Below are 12,911 nucleotides of genomic sequence, written 5' to 3'. Positions count from 1 at the left end.
AGATGTAAAGGTGATCGTACTAATTATCTCTGAGCTAGCTAAGAAGGTGCCTTGGAATCATGTGATCTGGCTTAGAGGGTAACAGGAGTCCTTTGTAAGATCATATTCATTCGCGTGGCTCAGTGATCAGCACCTAAGAAATTTAATCTATCATGGAGAGCTGATAATTGTGGGATGTTTCTCAATCTCAATTTACTAATTCGTCTCATGGCCGGTACAGCTAACTTCAGGAACATAAGTGCCTACTCAGCGACCGTGCTGTCTCCTTAGCGGCCCAAATTAGGGAACATCATAAGCAGCCTACATGGCATCTCTGAGCGACCTCCAAGTCAGGACCTCAGGCGCCGGTCTGCTCGGCCGAGTGAGAACAATGATATCGGATTCAACTTGTTGTTTTCGAAATACCATGGTTTTCTTCTAATATGACGTTTTGGCGGAACCAATTGCCCCGTGGACTACGTTAAAGATGCTAGAAAATTTTTTCGCGATACCAACAACGTCAGATCCGCGTTTGGGCGGAGGTGCGGCTGCAAGTGCGGCACCGGTATTTGAAACAGACTTCGAGCTTGTCGAGTGTTCTTAAGGTCAGATTTCGTAGTTCAAACTGTCTCTTGGAAACAAGATCTGCCAAATAGCAGAGTCGGAAGAGGACTCCACCAGCGCTAGGCCGTTTTTATCAGCCTATCAGGTATTCCCAATCAGCTCTTGTGTGTTCTAAAGTGAGACTTCCGCATTCATTCTTGTCAGCCGGTGCTAGTAAGATCGATCGCAGGCGAATGTAACGGCAACTCACTAGCCTCATCAAGGAGAAGAAGAAGATAAAAAAGGCATAAAATTCGAAAGAATCCAAAAAAGGATGCCAGCAAATCCATCTTTCATTGCCTCGTCTTTCTTTGCCCGATACTTTGGAATTCTCAATTTATGGCCTCATCAACATCGGTCCTTTTCGTTCCTGGTGCGTGGCACAGCCCCCAATGTTTCGACGTTATTAGAGGGCTGGAAGCCGACAACTACAATACCGAAGTCGTTCACTTGCCCTCTGTTGACCCTGTGATACCTCATTTAGATTTCGCGGAAGATGTATGTGAGATCAGGAAGAAAATAAATATTGCTGTCAATGCTGGGCAGAGAGTGCTGGTTGTCGTGCATTCGTACGGCGGACTTCCAGGTTGTGAGGCAATTCGCGGCCTAGACTGGGAAACTCGCCAACGCCAGGGTCAACCGGGTGGCGTGGTTCACCTTTTCTTCTGTTGTTCATTCATAAATGAGCTTGACGCAGGGCTACCGAATCATTGAAACCGCATAGTTATCAGACATTTCACAGCAACATTACCTTCGAGGCTTGGAGATATGTGCCTTCTACGTATCTTTACTGTCTGAAGGATCAGGCAATCCCTCATCCAGTACAGAAAATGATGGTGGAGGAGGTCGCTAAAGGGGTCGATATTCACACCGATGTTGTGAATGCATCGCACAGTCCTTTCTACACGGTACCGGACCACGTGTCGGCTGCTATCAAAAAGGCTGCTGGTGGGCGAACCTGAGTCGTGTTGAGAAACTGTCAAATACATTTCGAATATTTTCTTGATATATCTATTTTCACTTGGAATGTGCAGATCCGAAGAGTTCAACCATATCATAGCGCGGAAAGGCTTGATGCTTTGCCACGGCCGATATCGACGAAACTAGAACCATAACGTTCAGCTTCTTTTCGTTGGGTTTATTACAAGTCTTTTTTTTCTTTTCTTTTCAAACGGAACCTTAAAATTAAACAAATGAGTCATGTTTCCAAGATAGAATCATATGCATAATTGAGAATGATAAGACCGCTAAAGAAAAGTTTCGATGATCTCACCAAGACACACGGGCTTTGCTGGGAAAGTTCCCGCCCCCAAAGCAAGAAGCGACCGTTTCTAAGAGCTTAAATGGTCGAAAATTCTTGCAGAGTAAGCAAGTAAGCACACCGTACAAGTCTATTAACTCAATTTTCTCTCTTAGACAGCATAGCAATTGCTACTCTGCGGATGCAAGTGCGGGGGCAGGTTCGGAAACGGATTAGACTGCTCGATTTGAGTTTGTTGACACATGCGGGGGTCCTTACTATTTGATGGTTTGCTGTCGCCTGTTATTCTAGTTCCTGTTTTGCTTTCGTCCTATTGAAATCTAATTTATGACCTTGCGATCAACTCATAATTTTGCGGTGAAATACGACCGGGGATTCGTGCCTTTCTATCTGGATCGCGTGGCGCATTTTGATCGCTTTTACTGCTGCTTCTGTACTCAACAATGAAGAGCATATCGTACTGCAATCCCGGAAATCATTCATCATGCCAGTTTCACATCAAGAAATCGCGGCTAGTGCCGTCCAAGCCAGGAGTCGAATTCGTCATCACATCTACCAAACCCCTCTCATACCAGCAAGACGAATTGGGGATGAATATGACGCAAAGGTCCTGTTTAAAGCAGAAAATTTTCAATTAACTGGGTCTTTCAAGCTCAGAGGCGCACTTTCTAAACTATCCTCTCCAACAACACAAGGACGACTAATCACAGCATCGTCAGGAAATCATGGTATTGGGGCCGCTTTTGCCTCAAAAGTGTTCTCTAAGGACCTTACCGTCGTTCTTCCTGAGACAGTGATACGGGAAAAGTTGGAAAAAATCAAATCATTCGGTGTTAATGTGATCTTGCACGGTGCGGAAACTGGCCTGGCCGAACAGTATGCGCAGCAGCTCGCTGCTAGGGGATCCTATACATATATCTCTCCTTACAACGACGTTGAAGTTATCGCTGGGCAAGGAACAATTGGACTTGAAATTCTAGAGCAGCTGGATGAGGTAGCTAATGTCTTTATCTCTATGGGTGGTGGTGGACTTATTAGCGGCGTCGGATCCGTTCTCAAAGCTTTTCGTCCACAGATAAAGATTTTTGGAGTTTCTGCCAGCAACTCGAAAGCTTTGGCAGCTTCTATAGCGTCCGGCCGTGTTGTTGAAGTGGATCATCTTCCTACAATAGCTGAGGCTGTAGCAGGAGGTATTGATGAAGACAAGATAACACTTTCTCTAGCAAGCTCAGTCGTGGACTATGTTGTGGAGTGCAACGAGACAGAAATTTTGAGGTCTGCTAAAGCTCTCGCTGGTCAAGAGAATATGATTGCCGAGGGGTCCGCGGCGCTTGCGCTTGCCGGATTTTATCAAGTTGCCGGGGAATTGACCGGCCAAACTAGCGTCATAATTCTATGTGGTGGGAACGTTGATGATGGTTTCATCACGAAGGTAGTTTGTAGTGCTTAAGACGGATTTGAATGGATAGTACTCAATTCAGCCAGATTGATACATTTCACTTTTTGTGTATAGTGCATTATGAATGGTATTTCATTGAACGGATTAACTTGGGTATGCTCTGAAAACTATGAATCAACTCATTAGTTGCAGATGCCTCAACGAAGACCGCATCATTCTGCTCGATCTCGGCGGTTGAAATCGCCTATGTCGTGGATGCTGCTGATCACAGGGCAAAGCTTTTTGGGGCATTCAAAGTTCGACTTCAAAAGCGGTGACTTGTTCGCGGTGGACGGTATTGGCACAGCGACGTGTTTCAAGGTGTCTCAGTCCGCCAAGAGGACCAGAACGCCCACCAAAATATTATCCATTATTTGAGCATTTTACCCAGCATTTTACCCGACTGCACCATCAACGTTATACTATTCAGGCTTGGAAAAAGTACTTTAGTTCATTCAGGGTCAAAAAAGATCGACACAGTCAAAGATCGACACGGAGGCTAGTTCTGTGAGGTATCCAGAAAGGCAAAACCCCGATGGGTTGGCCATTCCCCGTGTTCCAAGATGGCCCTTCCCCTCCCCGGAATTTCGCCGGTAAAAAGAGACCCACGCTTGGTTTTTGAAGAGTATCGGCTGAGAAAGTTGATAGATTTACCGATCGATGACTTGGATGAAACGTCCCCGTGTTCCGTGCTGAGATGCAACTAAGACATTGTCTTCTCGGATTCTCGGATTCTCGTATGGATGCATTTATGGATAAACTCCTTATTGACTTGGCCTGTAGGGTAAAAGGAAAGGTATATAAGCTCACTGTTTGTGCTGTACCTTTCCATTTCACAATTTATTATTTCCCACCCAACTTCAAAGAATCACCATGCGAGTTATATGGTCGTCCATTGCCCTGCTCCTAGCATCGGCGAGCACCGTTGTAGCCAGTTGCAATCTTCCATCAACCTACAGCTGGACATCGACTGGCCCTCTCTAGCCCAGCCCAAGTCAGGCTGGGCTGCGCTCAAAGACTTCACCAACGTAGTCTACAATGGCCAACATATCGTCTACGCCTCTGTGGCCGATACATCCGGCAACTACCATTCAATGAACTTTGGCTCCTTCTCCGACTGGTCTGCTATGGCCTCAGCAAGCCAAAACCAGATGACCAATTCAGCCGTCGCGCCAACATTGTTCTACTTTACCCCTAAATCTGTCTGGATACTCGCCTACCAGTGGGGATCCACCTCCTTCTCCTATCGCACCTCCAGCGATCCCTCCAATGCAAATGGGTGGTCCTCCGAAAACGCGCTCTTCACTGGTACAATCTCAGGCAGCAGCACGGGGGTAATCGACCAAACAGTCATCGGCGACTCTCAGAACATGTACCTATTCTTCGCTGGCGACAACGGGAAGATCTACCGCGCCAGCATGCCCATCGGCAATTTTCCCGGTTCCTTCGGCAGCGCCTCAGAAGTTATCCTTAGCGATACAACAAATAACCTGTTCGAAGCTGTGCAGGTATACACTGTCTCAGGACAGAGCAAGTACCTCATGATTGTGGAGGCAATCGGCGCGAATGGGCGGTACTTCCGCTCGTTCACGGCGACCAGTCTAGGCGGGTCGTGGACTGTGCAGGCTGGTACGGAGAGTCAACCTTTTGCAGGCAAGGCAAATAGTGGTGCAACTTGGACGAATGACATTAGTCATGGCGATTTGGTTCGTAGTAACTCGGATCAGACTATGACTATTGACCCGTGCAATTTGCAGTTCTTGTATCAAGGGCGGGATCCAAGTGTTAGCACCTCTTATAATCTCTTGCCGTATCGGCCGGGTCTTTTGACACTAAAGCAATGAGTCATTATTGTTGTTGTTGTGATTGACCAGGAGGATATTAAGTGAGGCCGGCGCTGATGATAATTGTATACGATCCTCTGAATGTTGAATGACTTTAAATTGACAAAAACCAAAGAAAATTGTTTGCTGATATTTTCTATAAGGCTCACTGAAAGAAATAAAAGCTTAATATGAGAAAGACATGGCTGTAAAAGGGAAGATGTGATAGTATACACCTAGAAGCTATGCATGGTGATCTAGCAGACCATAAAACTCCATACGACTGGAATTCATATCAATGAATGCTTAAGACTTGAATCCGTTACGCACAGCCAGTCAATCACAGAGAGGATTCCTGATAAAGAAGGCATGAGGACTGCTGCGTACATTGATAAAGGGTGGAAGATTCTATAGTGTTTTCTTCCTTTCCTTGACAAATATCATACTGTATGTAGGTTCCGGAAGTGTCATCGTTTACATACCGTGGATGTTCAAAGGTTTGGGTGTTTGAAAGCATCTTTCTCAAACTAAGGCATGCATAGCTGTGATTGGGAAAACCATGCGGAGACCCTTTCATTTCCTGACCATGGTGAAAAGAGGTCGAGTCGACTCCTATCCCACTACGAAGATTCTCTCTCTGAGATTGGAGTAGTACAGAAAAGAAATATGGGTAAATTAGTATTACACTCACGCTCGATCAGTCAAACACATCTCTTGATCTAGTGGGGTTAATCGATATAAGGTTAACTGGACGGCCTATTTCATTATTTTAGTGAGCCACCTTGTTTGAGTACCCACCGGTGATCCTGAAGCCGGAGCCACTCTTATGTCTTACAGGTTTGGGAAACTCTATGCAGCTTCGTAGTTTACGCCGTGATATATAGGGAAACAATCCGATGGGGGAGGTGGCTCTCCCAATCATCTTCCAATTTCAATATGCGCAAGGCAGCTGAAGTTGGAAGGAAACCGTTATATTTAGGCAATTTCACCGGTGCGGGTAAATAATCCAATTGAGCTGATCCTGTGGCTGGTTTCAAGAAAACTTTCCGTGGCAGGCCCAAAATTTTCAGGAGACTCAAGCCCACTCTTTCTACTATATTGGAAGTATTTGGTTCCGAAAATGAGGTTTAATTCGCTCAAAATACCTATATTTTTAAATCATTTCCTCTATGTGAAAGGAGAATAACTGATGACTGATCTCCTAGAAAGTAATTTGCATGTCCAAGGGATCACTCATAAAAGAGCCGTCTGCTCCAGATGCCCAAACATGTTTATGCAGCTTTCAAATATTCGTACAAACTTATAACTCCACGTGTCTGGCTGCATTCATGATGTTCTTCTCATATCAGCTTCTACTCATTCTTTCTCTCACCTTCGGAGTTTTGTCGATTTCAATATTTCAATCGATAATAGCCCAAAGCTGCACATGAATCCTAGGCTGCGATTACCTGAGTTTTAGGGAGGAATTTGAGAATTGGACGGAAACACTACCGATATTAACAACTTTCATCGACGTCACAGCACGTTCAGCACAAGCCAGGATGGCATGGATTCAGCAGGCTTTTATTCCTCTCTTTACAATGACAACGGGGAAGGCGCCGGCTACACAGAATTCTCAGATAGTGGAGAGTTCCAAATATGTTGGAATTTGCCAAGTGAGAGCGATTTAATTGGGGGAAAGGGCTATAAGGACACGAGCACACGGTACGAACCCAGATCCTCACCCCGCTCCTGCTACGCCCACCCATTGGAGCATTTCCTCATCAAAATGACTGACAGTCTTATGATTCAGCTCACGCACATGATCGGGCTATTTTACCGCTAGCGGTAACTATACTCTGGCCATTTACGGATGGACCCTGAACCCTATTACAGAGTGGTATATCGTTGAGAAGCATGGCACTGGTATGGGAACGGAGACGTCATCGGAACAGTCAGTAGTGATGGCGGAACCTACAATGCGTACGACTTTTACTATTCTGACGTGACCGAAATTTATGGGGCCACTTCCTTTCGCCAGTATTGGTCTGTTCGCCAGAGGGACCGGACTGCTGGCACCGTGGATGTTTCTACTCACTTCGATGCCTGGAAGTCAATGGGTCTTGATCCGTGCACTCCAATTTTGCAGATGGTTACATTAGAAGCGATTGATGGAGAGGGATATCTTGGTTTTGCTGTCACTTAGTAAGCTACTTTATTTGCGGGCGGCGAGCCTTGCTCACGGAGATAAAATTAATTCATGGGCACTTAAACCAAGCTCCTCATGGGATCAGCAGTGTAATTTACTAGGATAAATAATTTTTCATCCCATCTTTACTTTCACCTCCTTTTTCATCTCCTTCAATATCGCTGCTTTGATTGGCTAGTAGATCCATAGTGTTTCATCGCTAGTACAGGCCACATTCTAGGGCTGTCCAAATAAAGCATTGCCAACAATTTTAGTCTCCCCGGGAAGTTCCTAGACTGACAAGGTGTCAAGTGCACGACCCGAGTATCTCGAGCTACAAGCAAACACAAAGGTGATGCTTGACAACAGATTTGCATAGTCTATGGCTTTAACACAACATGCCCACCCCAACCACTCAGTTTTCCAGCCGCCTCGAACGCCCGTTCAATCTCCTCCAGCTTAAATTCCTCCGTATGAGTAATACCAGACTTCTTTCCAAGAGATACCGTATAGAATAGAGACGGCAGGATTATCACGGGCGCGGATGGTAATGTCACAGAAGACGAGCTGGCCTGGTGTGAGGGCAACTGAGTCCGGTCCAACTTCGAGTATTCGCCCAATGGCGGTGTTCCCCGGCGTCATGGGCAAAGAGAGCGGGTAAGGGCGTTTGTTGCTTATAACATCCCGCATGTAGGGAACAATATCGGCAGCTAGGATACGAACTATTGCGTCACCTGTTGATGCGATAGGGCGGGGGACAGTTTCGAGGACGAGGGGCCTGTCTCGTGCGTGAAGGACTAGGGTTTTGTGAGTCGACATTCTGGTTGGAGGTATCCGTTACTCGTTTATGAGTCCTTTCCCTTGATTCAAGCTCGATTTCCTGAATAGACTTGAATGTAATACTTCACGAACATGTTATAAATCGCGAGAATGTTATTTCCGTAAACCTTTATATCCGCAAACTCCGATTCCTGACCAGATCACGATTTAGTTGACTAAAAGAGTTTATCAGCAGAAATTAGAGCCCTGTCCATCTACTGACTGTAATTTGCTCTGGTAGTGAGATTGATGCGGATGCATGTGCGGTTGCGGGCTGACAAGAGTGGTCCAATGCATGTAAATAACGTGGCACTGGGTAGCCCCTCTAAAGCGAGCTTGGGATCAGAGACATCGGTCATTCAAGACTTTCCTCAAATGTTTCTAAAGGTTTGAGTAAATGTTTCTAAAGGTTTGAGTAAATGTTTCTAAAGGTTTGAGTAAATGTTTCTAAAGGTTTGGTACTCAAAGTAGTGGATAGAGTAAGCGATGCTAGATCAAGTGGCTTCGCATCTTTCAGGCTAGTCAAATTCTAGAGTAATTCATGTGTTTCTTCAAGCTAGTGTTACTGAACCGAAGTCGTTGGAGGCGAAAGAAAAGAAATACACAATACGGGTTTACTCAGTTCATTTAGTATTTGAGGCTATATCAATCGTTTTTTCAAATAATCCAGTGGATAAATTGATGGCAAAGGGCCGGCGGAAGACATATTGTCTCGAAACTAAATATTCATCAAAAGGACACTGACAGTCTAACTTGATGGGAAGATCCGAATAGGGTAAAAAAGAAAGAGGATTTCTGCAATTTCAAATGAGTTTGATTGGCTTCTCATGTGTATATTCCCGTTAATTCCCATCATACAAACGTATCTGAAAGCGAGTCAGTTCTGCATCGCCCGCCTCTTGCGCAGCCCTTGTCAAACTCGGAGATATCACGAGCACATCAAGCGGGAAGTTGAATTTCATTACTCTTCACGTGAATGCCACCCTTTGAAGTATCCACCGACCGGTTCAGCTTGAACAGGTCCTCCATTTCATCAGTCATGATACTGTCATCAGCCCGTTTCAAACCCAAGTTCCCTCGCTCGACGCGGGGCGCCCATCCGTCAACCACGTCCCGAGAAAAGTTGTCGAGATTCTTCTCAACCTTGGTCATCCGCAGCTGTCGACCAATGATGTTATGCAGCACTGCCATCTCATCCGGAGTCAACTTCTCCAGTTCTTCTGCATTCTGTCCAGCCGACTTTGCCTTGTCGAGCACTGCGCGCTGCACTTCAGGCGGAGCTCGGTTGAACCGCTCCAGTGAGAACTGCACACCCGCTACCATCCTCTGCTGCTCGCTTTCACCCGTGTCGGCTTGGCCCTGAATAACTGGCTGGATGAGACCAAATGCCATGTCGAAGCCTTCTTCCCCATCCTCACTGATTACTGCTGCATTTTGCTTCCGCAGCTGACGAAGAACAGCCATGACAACCAGGAGGAACCGGGTGTATCCCTCTGTTACCTTGCTCGAGTGCCATTTCGCGGCGCTGAACTCGGTGGTCTCACCTCGACGAACCGCCTGGATGGTCGTCGCAGCAGAGAGACCGCCAACCAGTGCAAGGTGAACACCCGACGAGAAGTACGGGTCAATGAAGCATCCCGCATCTCCCGCAATCCGGAAGTTGGGTCCAGCGTACGCGTTAGCGCTGTAAGACCAGTCTGATGCCATCTTGATATCGGAGACAATCTCGGCCTCGTCGAGCAACGAACTGATTCCTGGGACATTCTCTAGACACAGCTTGTACATGTCGAGCGAATTCGGCGATCCTGCTGCCTTCTTCTTGCCAAAGAAGAGATCCTGCCGCATGACCACACCCACGGACAAAGTGCCGTTGTGTAGTGGGATCGCCCAACACCAGCCACTACCATCGGTAAGAGCTTCAAAAAAGGGTGAACCTTGCTGGCCCGTACCTTCGCCATACACCTTGGCACCTTTCCAGTAGGACCAGTTGGCAATGTTTCGAAGCCCTTCGTTGACCGTGCGGTTCTTCAGATATTTAGTGGAGACAACACCGGCACGACCAGAGGCGTCAATGAGATAGTCGAATTCGATCCGGCCGCTGGTACCGTCTTTACGGGACCACGTCGCCGCGACTGGGCGACCGGGGTTGCTGAGGAGAGCATCCGGGTTGAAATCCGCACTATCGGCAGCGTCATATGGCACAAATTCGATGTTATCAACTTTGGTGCCATCAAAGATATGTGCACCTTCTTCTCCCGCATAACGGAACATAAGGTCATCAGCCTCGGAGCGGATTACGTTCCACGCGTAGCCCCCAGGCCCAAGAGAGGCCGAGAAGTCTGTGTAGGCCTCACGCTTGGAGTTGATCTTGAATGTTGCTCCGTGCTTCTTTCTGAAGCCGTGCGCATCGAAGCGCTCCTCGAGGTCAATGAACCGGAGGAAAAAGCGCATCGAGGCGAGCATGCTTTCGCCGATATGGTACCTGTCATTGAGTTACCGGTTAGGGATTTGGTGTCTTTTTCTTCAATTTGTTACGAGGAGTGCCTCACCGAGGAAACTTCTCTGCTTCTAAGAGGACTGTATCAACATTTTCACGAGCCAGAACCGCTGAGGCGTATGATCCAGCGGGACCACCGCCAATAACTAGAACTGTAGTCTTGCTAGGGACCGACATTCTGGTAGTATATATGCAGGAACACGTGATAATAAGTAAGAAATTACTAAGTGGATGCTGGCCTGGTACTCGGATTGAATTTATTCAAGCTCGCGAGCAGTATTTATGTATGCCGTATCTGCATCCTCTTCGGTCTCATAGCGTGGGGTGATGATGATGATTCAGTAGCTGTTGCCAATATCGGAGCCAAAAGAACCGAAAACCCGACGTCGGGATATTGCTGAGACCCAGACAATATGGTCCGATCTCCAGGACGCCCTACCTTTCGGACTCTTCGGTCGCTGGCCCCTTCAGCGGTCATCGGTGCCGACACCCTACCACAAAATCTCACTTGGTGGAACTGGATGGCAAAGTAAAAAGATAATTGCCTACAATGGGAGAGATGGAATGGTAGCCGGGATATGGTAGACTTGATATTTGAACGTTTAAATGCAATAGACTTTCATAGCACATGATCTCTGAACGGAAGACACTATAGATAAATCTACGACTCTTGCGACAACAAATACGTCCAATTCTCATCAAAACCAATACCCCAGATCCACTTCAGTTCAATCGGTCGGTTGAATGTAGTATCATAAGACATCTGAGCAAGTCGTAGCCATGATTCGCCTTTGATCGGAAAGTCTTCCTTCCCTTCACCTTCCTCGAATGGTTTGGATATATCTTCCCCAAACTTCAATGCTCGTACAAATTTCGCCAAATGTCCATCATCGTGCTCCAAGGTAACTGCTCGATACAGATTTTTCCAGTCCATATCAACACTGACTGTCGGGGAATATTTGAGCAGGTTTTCAAGAAGGATCTCAACCGCGCCGGTGCCTGTGTACCAAACAAGGTCCACGCGAGCTTTCCACTCCACTAACCGTGCTTTGAGCTCGGCACTGATCCACGGCTGTCGGACAACGATAGCAACAGCAAGGGATGCGGTAAGAAGGTGGAGATGAAAAAAATCAATCTTGCGGGGCTTGCCGGCCCTTTGTGCTGCACCCGCTATATACGCAGAACAGTTGGTCACCTCTGCAAGCCGTCGGTCTATATTTTCTGGGTGCACACGAAACTGAGAGGCGAGTGCTCTAATCTCCTCGCCGTGGCTTCCCAAAACCCCTTCTCGTATTCTTGCAGGTCCATCATGGAATCCATGAGCGGCTTTTTGAAGGGTTTCGCTTTCCTCTATATCATGGAATAGGTGCATCAGAGGCCTCGCGGGCTGTGTGGACCCCTGAGCCTCCTCCTGGCTTCGAACCAGAAATTCCTCAATTCCCATCGAATCATGTGAAGCCACCTGCGCAAGTGCCTCTGCAATGATGCTCGGCTGATCAAACTCAATGCCGAAGGCCAGATGAATGATCGGGTGATAGAGACCTTCAAACAGCTGGGCGAAGAGAGTCTCCGCGTTTGGACTCCCACTGAAGCAATATTCGGCCACCACGAATCTGTAACCTTTTGTTTCAATCTCCTGGGTGAAGAAGGCCAGGAAGTTCGAATACTGATCCAACTGGCCGATTTTTGCGCGGAAGTGATCTGGGTTCCGTAATTGCTCCACGATCCGATTATCGACTTGAGGTATAGGCCGTTGAATGTCGTTGCCATCATCAAAAGCTCGTTGAATCTCTTCAACGCCACCGCCGAGTGCCAAGGTAGTCAAAAGAGAATGTGTGATATGATTGTGACCAGCTACGGCCCTCCAAAACATGTGGTTCTCATCATGGTTTTGTTGGAGCAGCCGATCAGCGGCTTCAATAGACCCAGCCGGAATTTCGTTCACACTTGCGACTCCTCGGTGGTCTTGAGATAGGGAAATGCGTGAAGCTGTTGCCATTGTGATACCGTTTGGAAGATTTGTCAGAAAATCACAAGGATGAGTGACAAAAACAGCGTCCGATTAATATCAGAGGTACACCGCGACTGAGTACACTCACATTTGTACTAAGCGGACACACCCGGAGGATCGGGACCATCGGCCGAAAGATTAGACAGATACATCAGATTTCCGAACTGGATTCATCGGGCTATTATGTGGCATCTGCACCAAGCACCCTGCCCCCGAATGAATTGTACAAGGTGAATTTCCGATAATGACGCATCATATTGTATTTTTCTATCCACTCGTGGTAGTTTAACGACCTCTTCAGGAACTTTACAAT

At 47.0% G+C, this 12,911-nt stretch overlaps 6 protein-coding genes across 6 annotated transcripts; 3 read left to right on the top strand and 3 right to left on the bottom strand.

Moving 5' to 3' along the window:
* Positions 1 to 921: 921 nt before the first annotated feature.
* N7462_000569 (alpha/beta fold hydrolase) lies at positions 922 to 1,544 on the top strand (the record flags this gene model as incomplete). The annotated part of the gene is made up of 2 exons (XM_057072295.1): positions 922 to 1,233; positions 1,314 to 1,544. 2 exons carry the CDS (start codon positions 922 to 924, stop codon positions 1,542 to 1,544), a joined length of 543 nt encoding a protein of 180 aa, XP_056938825.1.
* A 783-nt stretch (positions 1,545 to 2,327) lies between these two features.
* N7462_000568 (threonine ammonia-lyase) lies at positions 2,328 to 3,293 on the top strand (the record flags this gene model as incomplete). Its single annotated transcript, XM_057072294.1, has 1 exon — positions 2,328 to 3,293. One exon carries the CDS (start codon positions 2,328 to 2,330, stop codon positions 3,291 to 3,293), a length of 966 nt encoding a protein of 321 aa, XP_056938824.1.
* An 872-nt stretch (positions 3,294 to 4,165) lies between these two features.
* On the top strand, positions 4,166 to 5,125 carry N7462_000567 (uncharacterized protein; the record flags this gene model as incomplete). Its single annotated transcript, XM_057072293.1, has 1 exon — positions 4,166 to 5,125. One exon carries the CDS (start codon positions 4,166 to 4,168, stop codon positions 5,123 to 5,125), a length of 960 nt encoding a protein of 319 aa, XP_056938823.1.
* Positions 5,126 to 7,730: 2,605 nt separating this feature from the next.
* N7462_000566 (putative isopropanol dehydrogenase) lies at positions 7,731 to 8,090 on the bottom strand (the record flags this gene model as incomplete). The annotated part of the gene is made up of 1 exon (XM_057072292.1): positions 7,731 to 8,090. The coding sequence occupies one exon, from the start codon at positions 8,088 to 8,090 to the stop codon at positions 7,731 to 7,733; it is 360 nt and encodes a 119-aa protein (XP_056938822.1).
* Positions 8,091 to 9,029: 939 nt separating this feature from the next.
* On the bottom strand, positions 9,030 to 10,764 carry N7462_000565 (NAD(P)/FAD-dependent oxidoreductase; the record flags this gene model as incomplete). Its single annotated transcript, XM_057072291.1, has 2 exons — positions 9,030 to 10,572; positions 10,640 to 10,764. 2 exons carry the CDS (start codon positions 10,762 to 10,764, stop codon positions 9,030 to 9,032), a joined length of 1,668 nt encoding a protein of 555 aa, XP_056938821.1.
* A 484-nt stretch (positions 10,765 to 11,248) lies between these two features.
* On the bottom strand, positions 11,249 to 12,586 carry tpcI (questin oxygenase tpcI; the record flags this gene model as incomplete). Its single annotated transcript, XM_057072290.1, has 1 exon — positions 11,249 to 12,586. One exon carries the CDS (start codon positions 12,584 to 12,586, stop codon positions 11,249 to 11,251), a length of 1,338 nt encoding a protein of 445 aa, XP_056938820.1.
* Between the last annotated feature and the right edge of the window lie 325 nt (positions 12,587 to 12,911).

This window comes from Penicillium macrosclerotiorum, assembly GCF_028827735.1.
Source record: "Penicillium macrosclerotiorum strain IBT 26536 chromosome Unknown utg000001l_segment0_segment0, whole genome shotgun sequence".
NCBI lineage: Eukaryota > Fungi > Ascomycota > Eurotiomycetes > Eurotiales > Aspergillaceae > Penicillium > Penicillium macrosclerotiorum.
Note: the sequence above shows the minus strand (reverse complement) of the source record. Positions and strands in the feature narration are given on the sequence as shown.